The sequence below is a fragment of the Haemorhous mexicanus genome, chromosome 25 (genome assembly GCF_027477595.1).
Source record: "Haemorhous mexicanus isolate bHaeMex1 chromosome 25, bHaeMex1.pri, whole genome shotgun sequence".
Taxonomy (NCBI): Eukaryota; Metazoa; Chordata; class Aves; order Passeriformes; family Fringillidae; genus Haemorhous; species Haemorhous mexicanus.
In genome coordinates this window covers 2791245-2803683 of record NC_082365.1, presented here as the reverse complement: position 1 = coordinate 2803683, position 12439 = coordinate 2791245, and the positions used below count along the sequence as shown (strand labels likewise).

The window sequence follows — 12439 nt, the reverse complement described above, 5'->3', positions numbered from 1 at the left end:
GTGGGTGCCAGGAGGAGCCGAGGGGGATGCGAAATGGGGGTGCCCTGCCCGCAGGGAGAGTTCAGGGACCTGCAGGAATGGGGGGGGACACCCAGCGTGGGGTCCAGGGTGGTGGGCAGGGATGGGTGCACCCCCAGCATGGGGTCCAGACGGGCTGGTGGGTGCTGGCAGCGCCCACTTGCCACGCCTGGCACTTTCGGGGTGCTGCTCTCTCAGCATTGCGCCCTCCCCGCGCGGCAGCGTCACTGCGGGGATGGGACCTGTCCCAATTCCCGGGATTTGAACCCCTCCGAAGGCACCGCCGGGGGCAAAACCGCGCCGGGAGCAGCTCCAGCCCTAGGGCAGAACTGCCAGAGCGAGGGCCGGGCACTGAGGGCTGCTCTGGTCAGACCAGGAGGGCACTGGGGGGGTCTGGAGAGCGACCCCCCCCCAAATTTGGGGTGCACGCACACCCCCCGGGTTTTTAAGGTGCCCCCAGAGAGGGATCAGGACCCTGACAGGGGGTGGGGGCTGCGAGGGGCAGCAGCTCAGCAGCAGCAGCACTTTTTGGGGTGTCAGTGGTGAATGGCTCCAGAGCTGGCATGGCATGGCATGGTCTTGGCAGTGGCGTTTTTTTTGCTCAAACTTCCCCCATTTTGCTGACTGGCAGGAGGAGTTGGTGGCATGCTGGGGCTGCTGGCACAGGGGTGGTACCGTGTCCCAGTGCCCGGAGGCTTTGGGAAGGAGAGGATGGGATCCGGTGTGGAATTCCTGGGATGGAGCCCTGGACCTCATCCTTTCCCCCTGGGCACCCCGGGAAGCAGCGTGGGAGGGGGGTCTGGGGTGCCTGGCAGTGCCAGCTCTGTGGGACAGGGCAGGGATGTGGCACAAGGTGCCAGCTGAGCCTGGGACAGCCCTGTGACACTGCCAGGATCCCTTCAGCTGCACCCAGTGCCAGGGAGGCAGGACAGCTTCTCTTGGGGTCTGAGGGGTCCTGGGGTGGTGTTTGGGGTCTGAGGGGTCCTGGGGTGGTGTTTGGGGCCCAGCCCCCATGCCCAGGTGACCCCACTCAAAGCCTCGAGGTGCTTTGGAAATGGCTCCGAGAGCAGCCAGGGGAGGAGGTGACATTGGGGACACGTCTGCAGGCACAGCCCTGGATGGGCCATGGCTGCTGCTGCTGCTGCAGCGACTTGTGAGTGTGGCCAGTGGTGACAGCTGGGATGTGACAGCAGCAGGAGGGGTGGCTCGGCCACCACAGCCCTGATTTTGGCACTTGAATGGAATCTTTGAGTGCCCAGGGAAGGGAACAGAGCTGGGCAAGGGCTGGAGTGGCTGGGGGAGCTGGGAAAGGGGCTCGGCCTGGAGAAAAGGAGGCTCAGGGGGGACCCTCTGGCCCTCCCTGACAGGAGGGGGCAGCCAGGGGGGCTCGGGCTCTGCTCGCCACCCCTGGCAGTGTCCCATGCAGTGGATGTGGCACTTGGGGACAGCTTTGGTGCTGCTGGGTTAACGGCTGGGCTCGGTGATCTTGGAGGGCTTTCCAACAAAAACAATTCCGTGGTTCTGTGATGCTGTGAAGGATCCTAAGTCTGGGATTAGCGGGGTGCTCGGGGCAGGGCGGGGGATGCCAGCCCCGGTGCCAGCCCCGGCGTTGGCATGGAACCAACAGAGCAGCCAAATGTGGCACCAAAGGGACTTTGTGGGTGACACAGGGACTCTGTGAGGGACACGGGGACTTGGTGGGGGACATGGGGACTCCTAACACCCACCCCATTGCTGTCCCCACAGCCACAATGAAAGGCGGAACACCTTCCTGCACCCAGTGACGGGACAGGTCCCCGAGGACACCTCAAGGCTTGACTTGCCAAAGTAGGTCGGGTCCCAATCCCCTTGGGCTGGGGGAGCCAGGGAGGGCTGGGAATGCTCGGGGAGCCAGGGAGGGCTGGGCTGGGCTGGGCTGGGCTGGGGGAGCCAGAGAGGGCTGGGAATGCTGGGGGAGCCAGGGAGGGCTGGGAATGCTGGGGGAGCTAGGGAGGGCTGGGAATGCTGGGGGAGCCAGGGAGGGCTGGGAACGCTGGGGGAGCCAGGGAGGGCTGGGAACGCTGGGGGAGCCAGGGAGGGCTGGGAATGCTGGGGGAGCCAGGGAGGGCTGGGAATGCTGGGGGAGCCAGGGAGGGCTGGGAATGCTGGGGGAGCCAGGGAGGGCTGGGAACGCTGGGGGAGCCAGGGAGGGCTGGGAATTCTGGGGGAACCAGGGAGGGCTGGGAACGCTGGGGGAGCCAGGGAGGGCTGGGAACGCTGTGGGAAGGACCCCAGCGGGGTGCAGGAGCACAGACCCGCTGATTCCCCTCTCCCGTGTCACAGACACAGCTCGGACATGTCCAGCAAGGCGGGCAGCAAGCGGCCGGCCACCGTCCCCAGCGAGCCCCCCAACCACGCCATGGTGGCCGAGGTGCCCCCGGAGCGCCCCGGAGGCCGGGTGAGTGCCCGGGGTGGTGTGGCACGGCTGTCACCAGCTGGGACAGGGACTCAGGGAGCCCAGCCCAGGTGCTGAGCGTCTCCTCTCACCCCACGCAGGCTCCGCGCTCATCCCGCAAGGGCATCGCCTTCGGGAAGCGCTCCAACTCCATGAAGAGGAACCCCAACGCCGCTGTCACCAAGAGCGGGTGGCTCTACAAGCAGGTACCCCCCCGTGCCACCCCTCCTGGCCCCACAGAACCCCGAGAGCCCCCGGAACGCTCTGACCGCCCCTCTCCCGCAGGCCAGCTCGGGGGTGAAGCAGTGGAACAAGCGCTGGTTCGTGCTGGTGGATCGCTGCCTCTTCTACTACAAAGGTACGGCCACCCCCAGAGCCCGTGGCCACCCCCGGTGTGCCCCAGGGCCACCAGCACAAAGTCCCCGGCTCTTTCCCCGCTCCACCCTGTTTTTCCCGGTGTTTGCCACGCCCAGGGGTTAATCCCGAGTTTTCCCCGCCTCCCTGGCAGCTCCCGGGCTCGCATCAATAATTGAGGAGGTTGTTTGTGAGCCTGGCACAGCTGCGGGAGCAGCAACAGGCAGGGAGCCGATCCCACAGGTGGGACGGAGCCGGGGCACGGGGGAGGGGCCTTTGCCGGGGGTCCCTCCGTGGGTGTAACCCCAGGATTCGCCCCCTCCCAGACGAGAAGGAGGAGAACATCCTGGGCAGCATCCCCCTGCTCAGCTTCCGCGTGGCGGCCGTGCAGCCCTCGGACAACATCAGCAGGAAGCACACGTTCAAGGTCAGTGTCCCCCCCGGGGCTCGCAGGGGACAGCGTGGCACTGGCGTGGCACTGCGGTGGCACTGGTGATGCTGGCAGGGTCCCCGCTGCTCTGGTGGCTTTCTTGGTGACGGGGCATGGAGCACGCTGCGGTGACCCCCCCCGTGGGTTGGATCTGGGACACAGCAGTGTCCCCAAGGTCACCACCCCCTCTGCAGGGCCCCGCTGGGTGCTCCCACCCCTCTCCCTGCCCTGCTTTCCCCTCTCCACAGCGGCTGCTCCCGGAGCCAGGCTCGGAGCTGTCCCCAGTTCCAGCCCCGTTTGAGCCACTTGCCTGGCAAGTGTCACCAGCAAGGGGGGAGCTGCCACCCGTGCCAGCTGTGGGGCTGGAGAGGGGAGCAGGGAGAGGTGACAGCGGCTGCTGCTCCCCCACATCCATCCCTGGCAGGGTCTGAGCTTCCCTGGCGCTTTTTGGCACCTCTGGGCACCTTTGGCATCACCGGGCACCGTCCCCAGCCCAGCTGCTCGTGGTCACGGGTCACTGTGACACTCCCTTGTTGACCCCAGTGTGCCCTCCCCGTGTCCAGAGCCGGGGCTGGGCTCTCCACAGGGCCCTGCCGAGTTTTCCCAGCCTAAGGAAGGGATTTGTGGAGCTGCCCCACCTTAAACCTGAATTTAAGCTCAGCTGAGCGGGGTTTAGTGAGGAGGGATGGAAGAGGGTCTGCCCTGTGCCCGTGCCCACACTGGTGTCACCTTCTGTGACCTGGGGATGTCCAGGGAAGGGTCTGGAGAGTCCTGAGGGAGCTGGGAAGGGTCTGGAGAGTCCTGAGGGAGCTGGGAAGGGTCTGGAGAGTCCTGAGGGAGCTGGGAAGGGGCTCAGCCTGGAGCAAAGGAGGCTCAGGGGGAATTTCTGGCTCTGCACAACTCCCTGCCAGGAGGGGACAGCCGGGGGAATTTGGGATCTTCTCCCAGGAAACAGGGACAGGAGGAGAGGGAACGGCCTCAGGCTGTGCTGGGGAGGCTCAGGTTGGACATCAGCAGGAATTTCCTCATGGAAAGGGCTGGAAGGGGCTGCCCAGGGGGATTTGGAGTGGCCATCCCTGGAGGTGGCACCTGGAGGTGGCACTGAGTGCCCAGGGTGGGGATTGGGCACAGCTGGGACTCGATGATCCCACAGGGATTTTCCAGCCTCACTAATTCCATGATTCTGTGAAATCCCTGCTGCCTGGCACTGATGAGGGAAAACCTATCAAAGCTGCTGCCCACAGCCCGAGCTCAGCAGCTCCAGGGTTTGAGAGAGCAGTTTCTTCCAGGGAAGGGCAGAGGGGTTCCCACCCCACTCCCACTGACCCCATGTCTGTGTTTCCTCCTCCTCCTCCTCCTCCTCCCTCGGCGGGTGAGGATGCCAGGACAGGAGGGGTTTCTTGGTGCCACCACCACACCAGCACCCAGCCACCACCACCTAGGTAGTGTTCCACCTTCTCGTGTTTGTGGTGCATGCAGAGGCTGAGGGACCCCCGGGCTCGCTCTGCTCCCCGCTCCCGCTAATCCCAGGGATGGATCCCTTCAATTTCCCCTCTTCCTCCGCCTGCAGAGCTTCCAGAGCTGCATGGGGGGGCTCAGGAGGCGACCCCAGCTGGGCACGGTGGCTGCATGCTCTGGGGAGGCTGGAAACTCAAGGGAGGGGTTTAATCAGACTTAATTTTTCTTAATTTGTTTTAGTTCTTTTTTTTTTTTTTTAAGAGATTGAACCCTTGAAGTTCTTTCAGGAGGAGAACTCTGCTTCCTCCCTTTTCTTCCTCCTCGCTTTCCCCGGCTCCTTTCCACAGGGGGAAGGTGGAAGCTTCAGAAAGGCTCTCAAATAAAGGCTCCTTCCAGCACGTTCTGGGTGGAGAACGTGCACCAACATCTTGGACCAAAACCTTTTCCTCCCAAAATATTTCCTGGGCCGAGAAACCACCTTCCCCCTCACCCTGCATGGACGATGCTCCTCCGGTGCTGCCGCTCTTGCTGGGCCCCTTTGCCACCCCAACACTGGGGTGCTGCTCCTCTCGGAGGGTGGGGGCTAATCCCAAAAAATCCCTGGGATAGACTCCAGGGGGGATAAAACCCTGCCGTGAGGAGCCTGCAGAGCACGGAGGGGAAGGAGCACCCCCTGGAGCAGCGGGATGGGGTGCCAGGCTGGAAGCAGAGCTCTCACCCCCTGTCTGTGTCTCCCTCCCCGTTCTGTGCCCCCACAGGTGACGGTGTGCTGGGTGGAGGAGCTGCCGGCGGGTAACGGGCAGTCCCTGTCTCCCCAGGCCGAGCACGCCGGCATCCGCACCTACTTCTTCAGCGCCGAGAACACGGAGGAGCAGGAGTCCTGGATCCAGGCCATGGGCGAGGCCGCCCGCGTGCAGATCCCGCCGAGCCAGAGGTCAGTGCCACCGCACTGCCCAACCCTCCTGGGGACACGGTGCTGTCCTTGCCCAGTGCCACCGCACTGCCCGGCCCTCCTGGGGTGCTGTCCTTGCCCAGTGCCACTGCACTGCCTGGCTCTCCTGGGGACACGGTGCTGTCCTTGCCCAGTGCCACTGCACTGCCTGGCTCTCCTGGGGACACGGTGCTGTCCTTGCCCAGTGCCACTGCACTGCCTGGCTGTCCTGGGGACACGGTGCTGTCCTTGTTGTGCCACCACACTGCCCGGCCCTCCTGGGGTGCTGTCCTTGCCCAGTGCCACTGCACTGCCCGACCCTTCTGGGGACACGGTGCTGTCCTTGTGGCGCCACTGCACTGCCCGGCCCTCCTGGGGACACAGTGCTGTCCTTGCCCAGTGCCACTGCACTGCCCAGCCCTCCTGGGGACACGGTGCCCTCCATGCCTGTGGGGACATTTGGGGTGTAAGGGACACTCCGGAGAAGGGAGCTGGGGGAGTGGTGACCCCACAAGGCTGAGGGAGGGACAGAGCATCACCAACCACCCCAGGGGCACTGCCAGGCCTTGCTGACCCCTCTGTGGTGTCTCGGCACCCCCAGGCACGAGAAGCCGGACTCGGAGAACATCCCCCCCAGCAAACACCACCACCACCACCACTGCAACGCCGCGCACCGCGAGCACGCCAAGGCCGAGCCCGACACCAAGACCCGCGGGGAGGGCGACGGCCGCGGCTCGGAGAAGATGGAGCGGAAGCCGTCGGAGCGGGCGGACGGCAAGAAGGAGCCTCTGGCCAAAGCCAACGGCCTGGGCGGGCAGGAGCCGCCCTCGGAGCCGGGCAGTCCCTACCCCGAGGGGCCGCGGGGCCCGGCGAGCGCCGAGCGGCCGGCACAGCCCAACGGGTGGCCGTACCCCTCGCCCAGCCGGCCCGGCAGCACCGCCTTCCCCCCGGCGGGTGACGGCGAGAGCGGGGCCCAGCGCCGGGGCGTCACCCCCAGGTCCCACCCCGAGAAGGTGGCCCAGCGCAAGAGCTCCATGACGCAGCTGCAGCAGTGGGTGAACTCGCGCCGCGCCACCGCGCCCCCCGAGGAGCTGCGCAGGTGAGGGTGTGCCAGGATGCTCCTTTGATCCGGGGTTGGTCCCTCTGGGAATGATCTGTCCCTTCCCATCTGCTTTGTGGACTCCTGGGGGTTAGAAAATCTCATTCTGCTCTCCTTTTTTCTTTCTCTCTCCATGCCAGCTTGGAGCTGGGTGTGGGACATCCCAAAAAGGGGTGGGTTGTAGAGGGGGGTCCCTGGGAGGAGGGAAAAGCCACCACAGAGGCCTTTGGAGGAGGGCTACAAGGACAGGAGGCCACCAGAGGATCTCTGGGATGAGGGAGCCACCTCAGTGTCCCTGCAGGAGAGATATGAGGAGAGGAGGCCACCATGAGATCCCAGAGAGAAATTCCATGAGAGGAAGTTCCTGTGGCGTCCCTAGGATGAGAGATGCCAGGAGAGGAGGCCACCACAGGGTCCCTGGGAAGAGGAATGCCAGGACAGGAAGCCACCTTGGTGTCCCTGCAGAAGGGATACAAGGAGAGGAGATCACCATGAGACCCCAGAAAGGAAGGATTTCCCTGAGGGGAAGCTCCCACAGAGCCCCTGGCAGGAAGAAATTCCATGAGCCTGGAATCCCTGTCAGGACAAATGCCACCCATCCAGCATTCCTGCTGTCCATGCCCACCCCAGACATTGCCCACCACCAGCCCGACTCTCACCTCTCTCTCCCTCTCTCCAGCCCCTCCAGGTTTTACCCCGTGTCCCGCCGGGTGCCCGATTATTACTCGCCCTACTCGCCTCAGTACCCCGAGGAGTACCAGTACTACCCGCCGGGCGTGCGCCCCGACAGCATCTGCTCCATGCCCGCCTTCGACCGCGTCAGCCCCCCGTGGGCGCTGGAGGACAAACGCCACTCCTTCCGCAACGGGGGTCCCTTCCACCCTGCCTTCGGCCGCCAGGACGTCCCGCTGTGGCTGCCGGCGCCCGCCAGGCCACCGAGCTACCTGGACGAGGTGGACGCGGCCTCGGGCTCGCTGCGGAGGATGTCGCTGCAGCCGCGCTCGCGCTCGGTGCCGCGCTCGCCCAGCCAGGGCTCCTACGGCCGCGCCAGGGTTTACTCGCCCGTGCGCTCGCCCAGCGCCCGCTTCGAGCGGCTGCCGCCCCGCGGGGACGAGATTTACGCCGACCCCGCCACCTTCGTGATGCGCAGATCCATCAGCTCGCCCAAGGTGGGCGCCTGTGGGGCGGGGAGGTGGGGCTAGGGTGTGGCCGTGTCGCGGCTGTGTCCCCTCTGTGTGCAAAGCCTGGCCACAAAGTGACACCGAGCCCGTGGCTTGCGGCAGAGGGGGGGTTTGGGGTCTTTGTTGGTGTCCTGCAAAGGTTCCCTGGTTGTGTTTGTGGGATGGGATCTGTGGGATTGGATGGGACGGGACCCGTGGGATGGGAAGGGACCCATGGGATGGGATCCATGGGTTGTGATGGGATCCGTGGGATGGGATGGGATGGGATGGGATCCATGGGATGGGACCCATGGGATGGGATGGGATCTATGGGATGGGATCCATGGGTTGTGATGGGATCCGTGGGATGGGATCTATGGGAGGGGTTCCATGGATTGTGATGGGATCCTTGAGATAAGATCCATGGGATGGGATCCATGGGATATGGTGTTTTTAGAGGAAATGATGTGGAGTTTTTAGAGGAAAACCATGATTTTACCAGTGGTTTTGGAGGAAAACCTTGGAGGAAAACCCAGATTCTGCTAGGGGGTTTTGGGGGAAAATCCTGGATTTGCCAGTAGTTTTTGGAGGAAAGCTTTTAGGAGCCCAAGATGTGCTCCAAAGCAGGGAGCGCTGTCCCTGTCCCTCTCCTGCCCTGTCCTGTGCTTTCTCCTCCTGATTTTGGGGTGGGGGTCCCCTCTCTCCACAGTACGATTACCTGGGTGACAGGCGGCCCGTCCCGGCCGGGGTGTATCCGTACCACTTCCCGGCGTCCCCCACCATCCACGACAAAATGGTACGTACCTGCTGTCCCCTGGGGGGGACCCTGTGACGGGGGGCACAGGCCCCACCCCGGGGACGTGGGGCACTTTGGGGGGGTCCTCACTCAGGTGGCCAAGGAGGAACCAGCGCACTCCAGGGGCAGAGCTGGGCCTTTCATTGGTGCCTCTGCTCCCTCCCGGCCATTCCCGAAGGAATCCACGTGGGAAGGTCCCTCTGTAGCAGTGGGACACCCTCGGACCCCCGGGGTGGTCCCTGGCTGAGTCCACAACTCCCCAAAACCTCTCCTGCTCTGCTTCCTCACATCTGGCCACAGCTGCTTTGTTCTCCTGCCTCGTGTCCCCTCCCAGCGCTGGGGGGTGACACCGGGAGGTCCCCACAGATCCCAAAACCCTGGGATGGGACTGCCAGAGGAGGGAGAAGCCTGAATTTCACCACAGCCCACCCATGCTGCCCATCCATCCCCGCAGCCGGAGGCAGGGTCTCCCTAGAAATAAAAAGATAAATAAGAAATCAGCTGCCCAAGGGTCTGCAGGGCACATTCCCAGCAGCATTCCCGGCAGCATTCCCGGCCCGGGGGCCATTCCATAGGCTCCCCCCTAACCGCTTTGCTTCTTCTTTTATGTGTTTTGCTGCTCGTTTCTTGCCTGCTGGCTCCTGGTAGGATGAACTTTTAGACCTTCAGTTGCAAAGAAACCTAGAATATTTGGACCAGCAGGTAGGCGGAGCTGGCTGCCAGCCTCACCTCACCGGCTGCTTCTCGTCCCCTCCCGTGTGCCCCGTGTCCCTGTCCCCTCCTGCCATCCATCCTCACCCAGCAGCACCAGCTGTCTTTTTGTTTTTTTAGTTTGGCTTCTTCCATCCTCCGCATCTGTAGGGCCGCTCATCGCTCAGCAGAAAAGTCACCCCCTGTGACAAAACCTCTGTGTGGCTTTTTGGGGGGAGTTTTGAGGGTTTTGGGGCACCTGGAATGCATTTATGGATGTTGTCCCAGAGCTCAGGGGGTGCAGCAGCTCTGGAACTCCCCAGGTTGGTGCTGGGCACCTGCACGGTGCCAGCGTGGCCGTGCTGTCCCCAAGGTGTCCCCCGTGCCAGGGGTGGCAGGTGACCAGTGGGGACTGTGGCCCTGGTGATGTGGTGGCCCCTCAGGGGTGAAAGGTTTTGGTGCAGGTGGGCACCAAAAGCCAGCAGCGCTCCGGTGGTTCTGGGGAGGTTTTTGGAGGAAAATCTTGGTTTTGCAAGTGGTTTTTGGAGGGAAACCCTGATTTTGAATGGGGATTTTGGAGGAAAACCTTGGAGGAAAAACTATGATTTTGAATGGAATTTTTGGAGCAGAATCCTGGAGGAAAACTGTGATTTTGACAGAGGTTTTGGAGGAAAATCCTGGATTTGCCAGCAGTGGTAGTTTTTGGAGGAAAACTATGGTTTTGCCAGTGGTTTCTGAAGGAAACCTTAATTTTGACAGGGTTTTTGGAGGAAAACCCTGATTTTGCCAGGTTTTTTTGAGGGAAAACCCTGGAAGAAAAACCATGATTTGGTGTGGTGTTTTTGGAGGAAAACCCTGATTTTGCCAGCGATTTTTGGAGGAAAACTACACTGACTCCATCCCAGGAGCGTGGGGAGGGGTATCCAGCCAGGAGAGCCCCCAGTGATGCATCCATGCAGCGTCTGAAGCCTCAGGCATGCACAGGAGCTGCAGCCAGGCTGGCACGGAGGGAGCTGCTCCCGGCACGATCCCATTTGGCTGCAATTCTCCCGTGGCCGGGATCTGTGTCCGCCTTGGAGCGGGGCCAGGAGCTCCCGCTGCAATAAAAGCTCCCCGCGCTGCCTCGCGGCCGCCGGCAGCGCCGCAGCCTCTCCGCGGCTCTTTAAAACGCTCCCTAAAAAGGTTCGGCGTCTCCTCCTCCTCCTCTGGCAGCGGCCTCTGGAGAGGTTAATTCGGAGTGACGCTGTCAGGGGCCTCTTTTCAAACATCCTCCTGCTCTGTTTGCTCTCTCCTTCCTCGCCCACGGCTCCCCCGGCTGCAGCTCCAGCCCCAGCAGGGTTTGGGCCCCGCGTTGGTGACAAAGTGTTGTCACCTTTGGGATTTCAGCTGTCCCAGGGCTTCCCTGGAATGTCCTGCTGGGGCTGGGGGCTCTGGGATGAGCTCCAGGGCTGGTGACTTGAGTGGCTTTGTCACCTGGCACGCAGGGAGCTCGGCCACCACTGGCTGTGCAGCGCTGCTTGGGGACAGTCCTGTCCCTGTGGAGTGGCACAGACTGTGCCTGGCAGCAGGGATGTGCCATTCCTGGTGCCACCTGGAAAAGGGGACGCTGCTGTCCCCAACCCTAGCTGTCAGTCACCTCCTCAGCACCCCTGGCTGTGCACAGAGCAGCGGGGCAGTGCCAGTGCCTGTCCGTGTGTCTGTCTGTGTGCCGGGCCACGCCGCTGCCGTCCCTGTCCGAGCTCGTGTCCGTCTGTGCCATCTGCTCCGAGCTGGCTCTGTTTTATTCATGTTTCCCCCCCAAAAAAGCGCACTAAAAGGAGCAACAGCAACACGAGGCCACAGCTGGAGCCCTGGGCCATCTCAGGAGGTGGCATTTTGCATCCTGAGGGCTCCTGGACCAGTGTCCCCGCTGACCCGTGCCCTTTCCTTCCCTGTGTGCCGCAGATGAGCGAGAGTGAGACCCTCATCACTATGGTGAACAGGATGGTGGAGACCTCCTCCCCTAGGGCCCAGCTCTACATGCAAGTAAGGCTCCGGCCACCAGGCCCCGCATGGCTCGTGCCTGGCGGCCGTGCTGGCCACCCCCGCGCCACCCGGGGTCACCTCCTGCCACCTGGGGTCACCTCCTGCCATCGCCACTCACGCAGCAGCCGCGGCATCCGGCACATCCCGCTCTCGCTCTCGGGGGAGGCGCTGCTCCATCCCAGGCTTTGCTAATCCATCCATGAGCCATTCCAAGCCGGCAAATCCTCGTGCTGGCAGCGCGAGGTGGGCACCGAGCTGCCCCTGGGGACCCTTGGGCACGGAGATGCCCTTGGGGACCCTTGGGGACTGAGATGCCCCGGGGGACTCTTGAGGTCGGAGCCACCCTGGGGATATTTGGGGACAGAGCTTTCCCAAGGACCCTTGGACAGAGCCATCCCCGGGGGACACTTGGGGCAGAGCCAGCCCCGGGGACTCGTGGAGCTGTCCCGGGGTTTCTTGGGGACGGAGCCACCCCAGGGACTCTCGGACAGAGCCACCCCCGGGGACCCCCGGGCACGCAGGGCTTGGCTCGTCCTTGTTTCTCAAGGAGAAGTTGCGGGGTGACAGGAATGCAGCTCTTAAACCAACGGAATAATTCCTGAAACAGGGACAGGGAACGGCCTTTCCCCTCCACTGGAGGTTCCTGTCCCCAGCACTGGGACATCCCTGCAGTGTCACCTGGCTTGAGCCCCTCCGGTGCCACCCACCGCGGGTTGTGCTGCCCTGGGCACTTCCTGGATGAGATTTTCCAACAAAAACGGCGCCTGTTTGCATCTGCTGCCAGCAGGGATGTGCCGGAGGGTGAATCCGGAGCTCCCGGGATGCTTCTCCGGCTGGCCGGGCTCCCTGCCCGGAGGCCGCTTCATCCCGATCCGGCCGGCTCTGCCTCCAGCCCCGCGGGCATTTCCCAGATCCGGATCCATTTGCATCATCCCGGAGCTTTCAATGGCTCCAAAGCGCCCTCTCTGCTTTCTAGCAATAACCATCCCCTCCTGCCTATCTGCTGCCTTTCATCTCCGGCTCCGCGAGGCAGCTAATTGCCGA

General features: G+C 63.3%; 1 protein-coding gene across 6 annotated transcripts in view; it reads left to right on the top strand.

The window, feature by feature from the left end:
- The window catches only part of PLEKHA6 (pleckstrin homology domain containing A6), a 51305-nt gene that overhangs the window by 28168 nt on the left and 10698 nt on the right, over positions 1 to 12439 (top strand). For 3 of the 6 annotated variants that reach the window (XM_059867441.1, XM_059867437.1, XM_059867439.1), the window contains 10 exons: positions 1765 to 1845; positions 2341 to 2455; positions 2554 to 2658; positions 2738 to 2810; positions 3133 to 3233; positions 5453 to 5628; positions 6227 to 6724; positions 7404 to 7893; positions 8594 to 8680; positions 11315 to 11395. In XM_059867441.1, the coding sequence (XP_059723424.1) occupies positions 1765 to 1845; positions 2341 to 2455; positions 2554 to 2658; positions 2738 to 2810; positions 3133 to 3233; positions 5453 to 5628; positions 6227 to 6724; positions 7404 to 7893; positions 8594 to 8680; positions 11315 to 11395 (1807 nt within the window). Of the gene's footprint in view, positions 1 to 1764; positions 1846 to 2340; positions 2456 to 2553; positions 2659 to 2737; positions 2811 to 3132; positions 3234 to 4225; positions 4679 to 5452; positions 5629 to 6226; positions 6725 to 7403; positions 7894 to 8593; positions 8681 to 11314; positions 11396 to 12439 lie in introns of those variants that run through there. The other 3 variants (XM_059867438.1, XM_059867442.1, XM_059867440.1) reach the window with 2 other exon arrangements.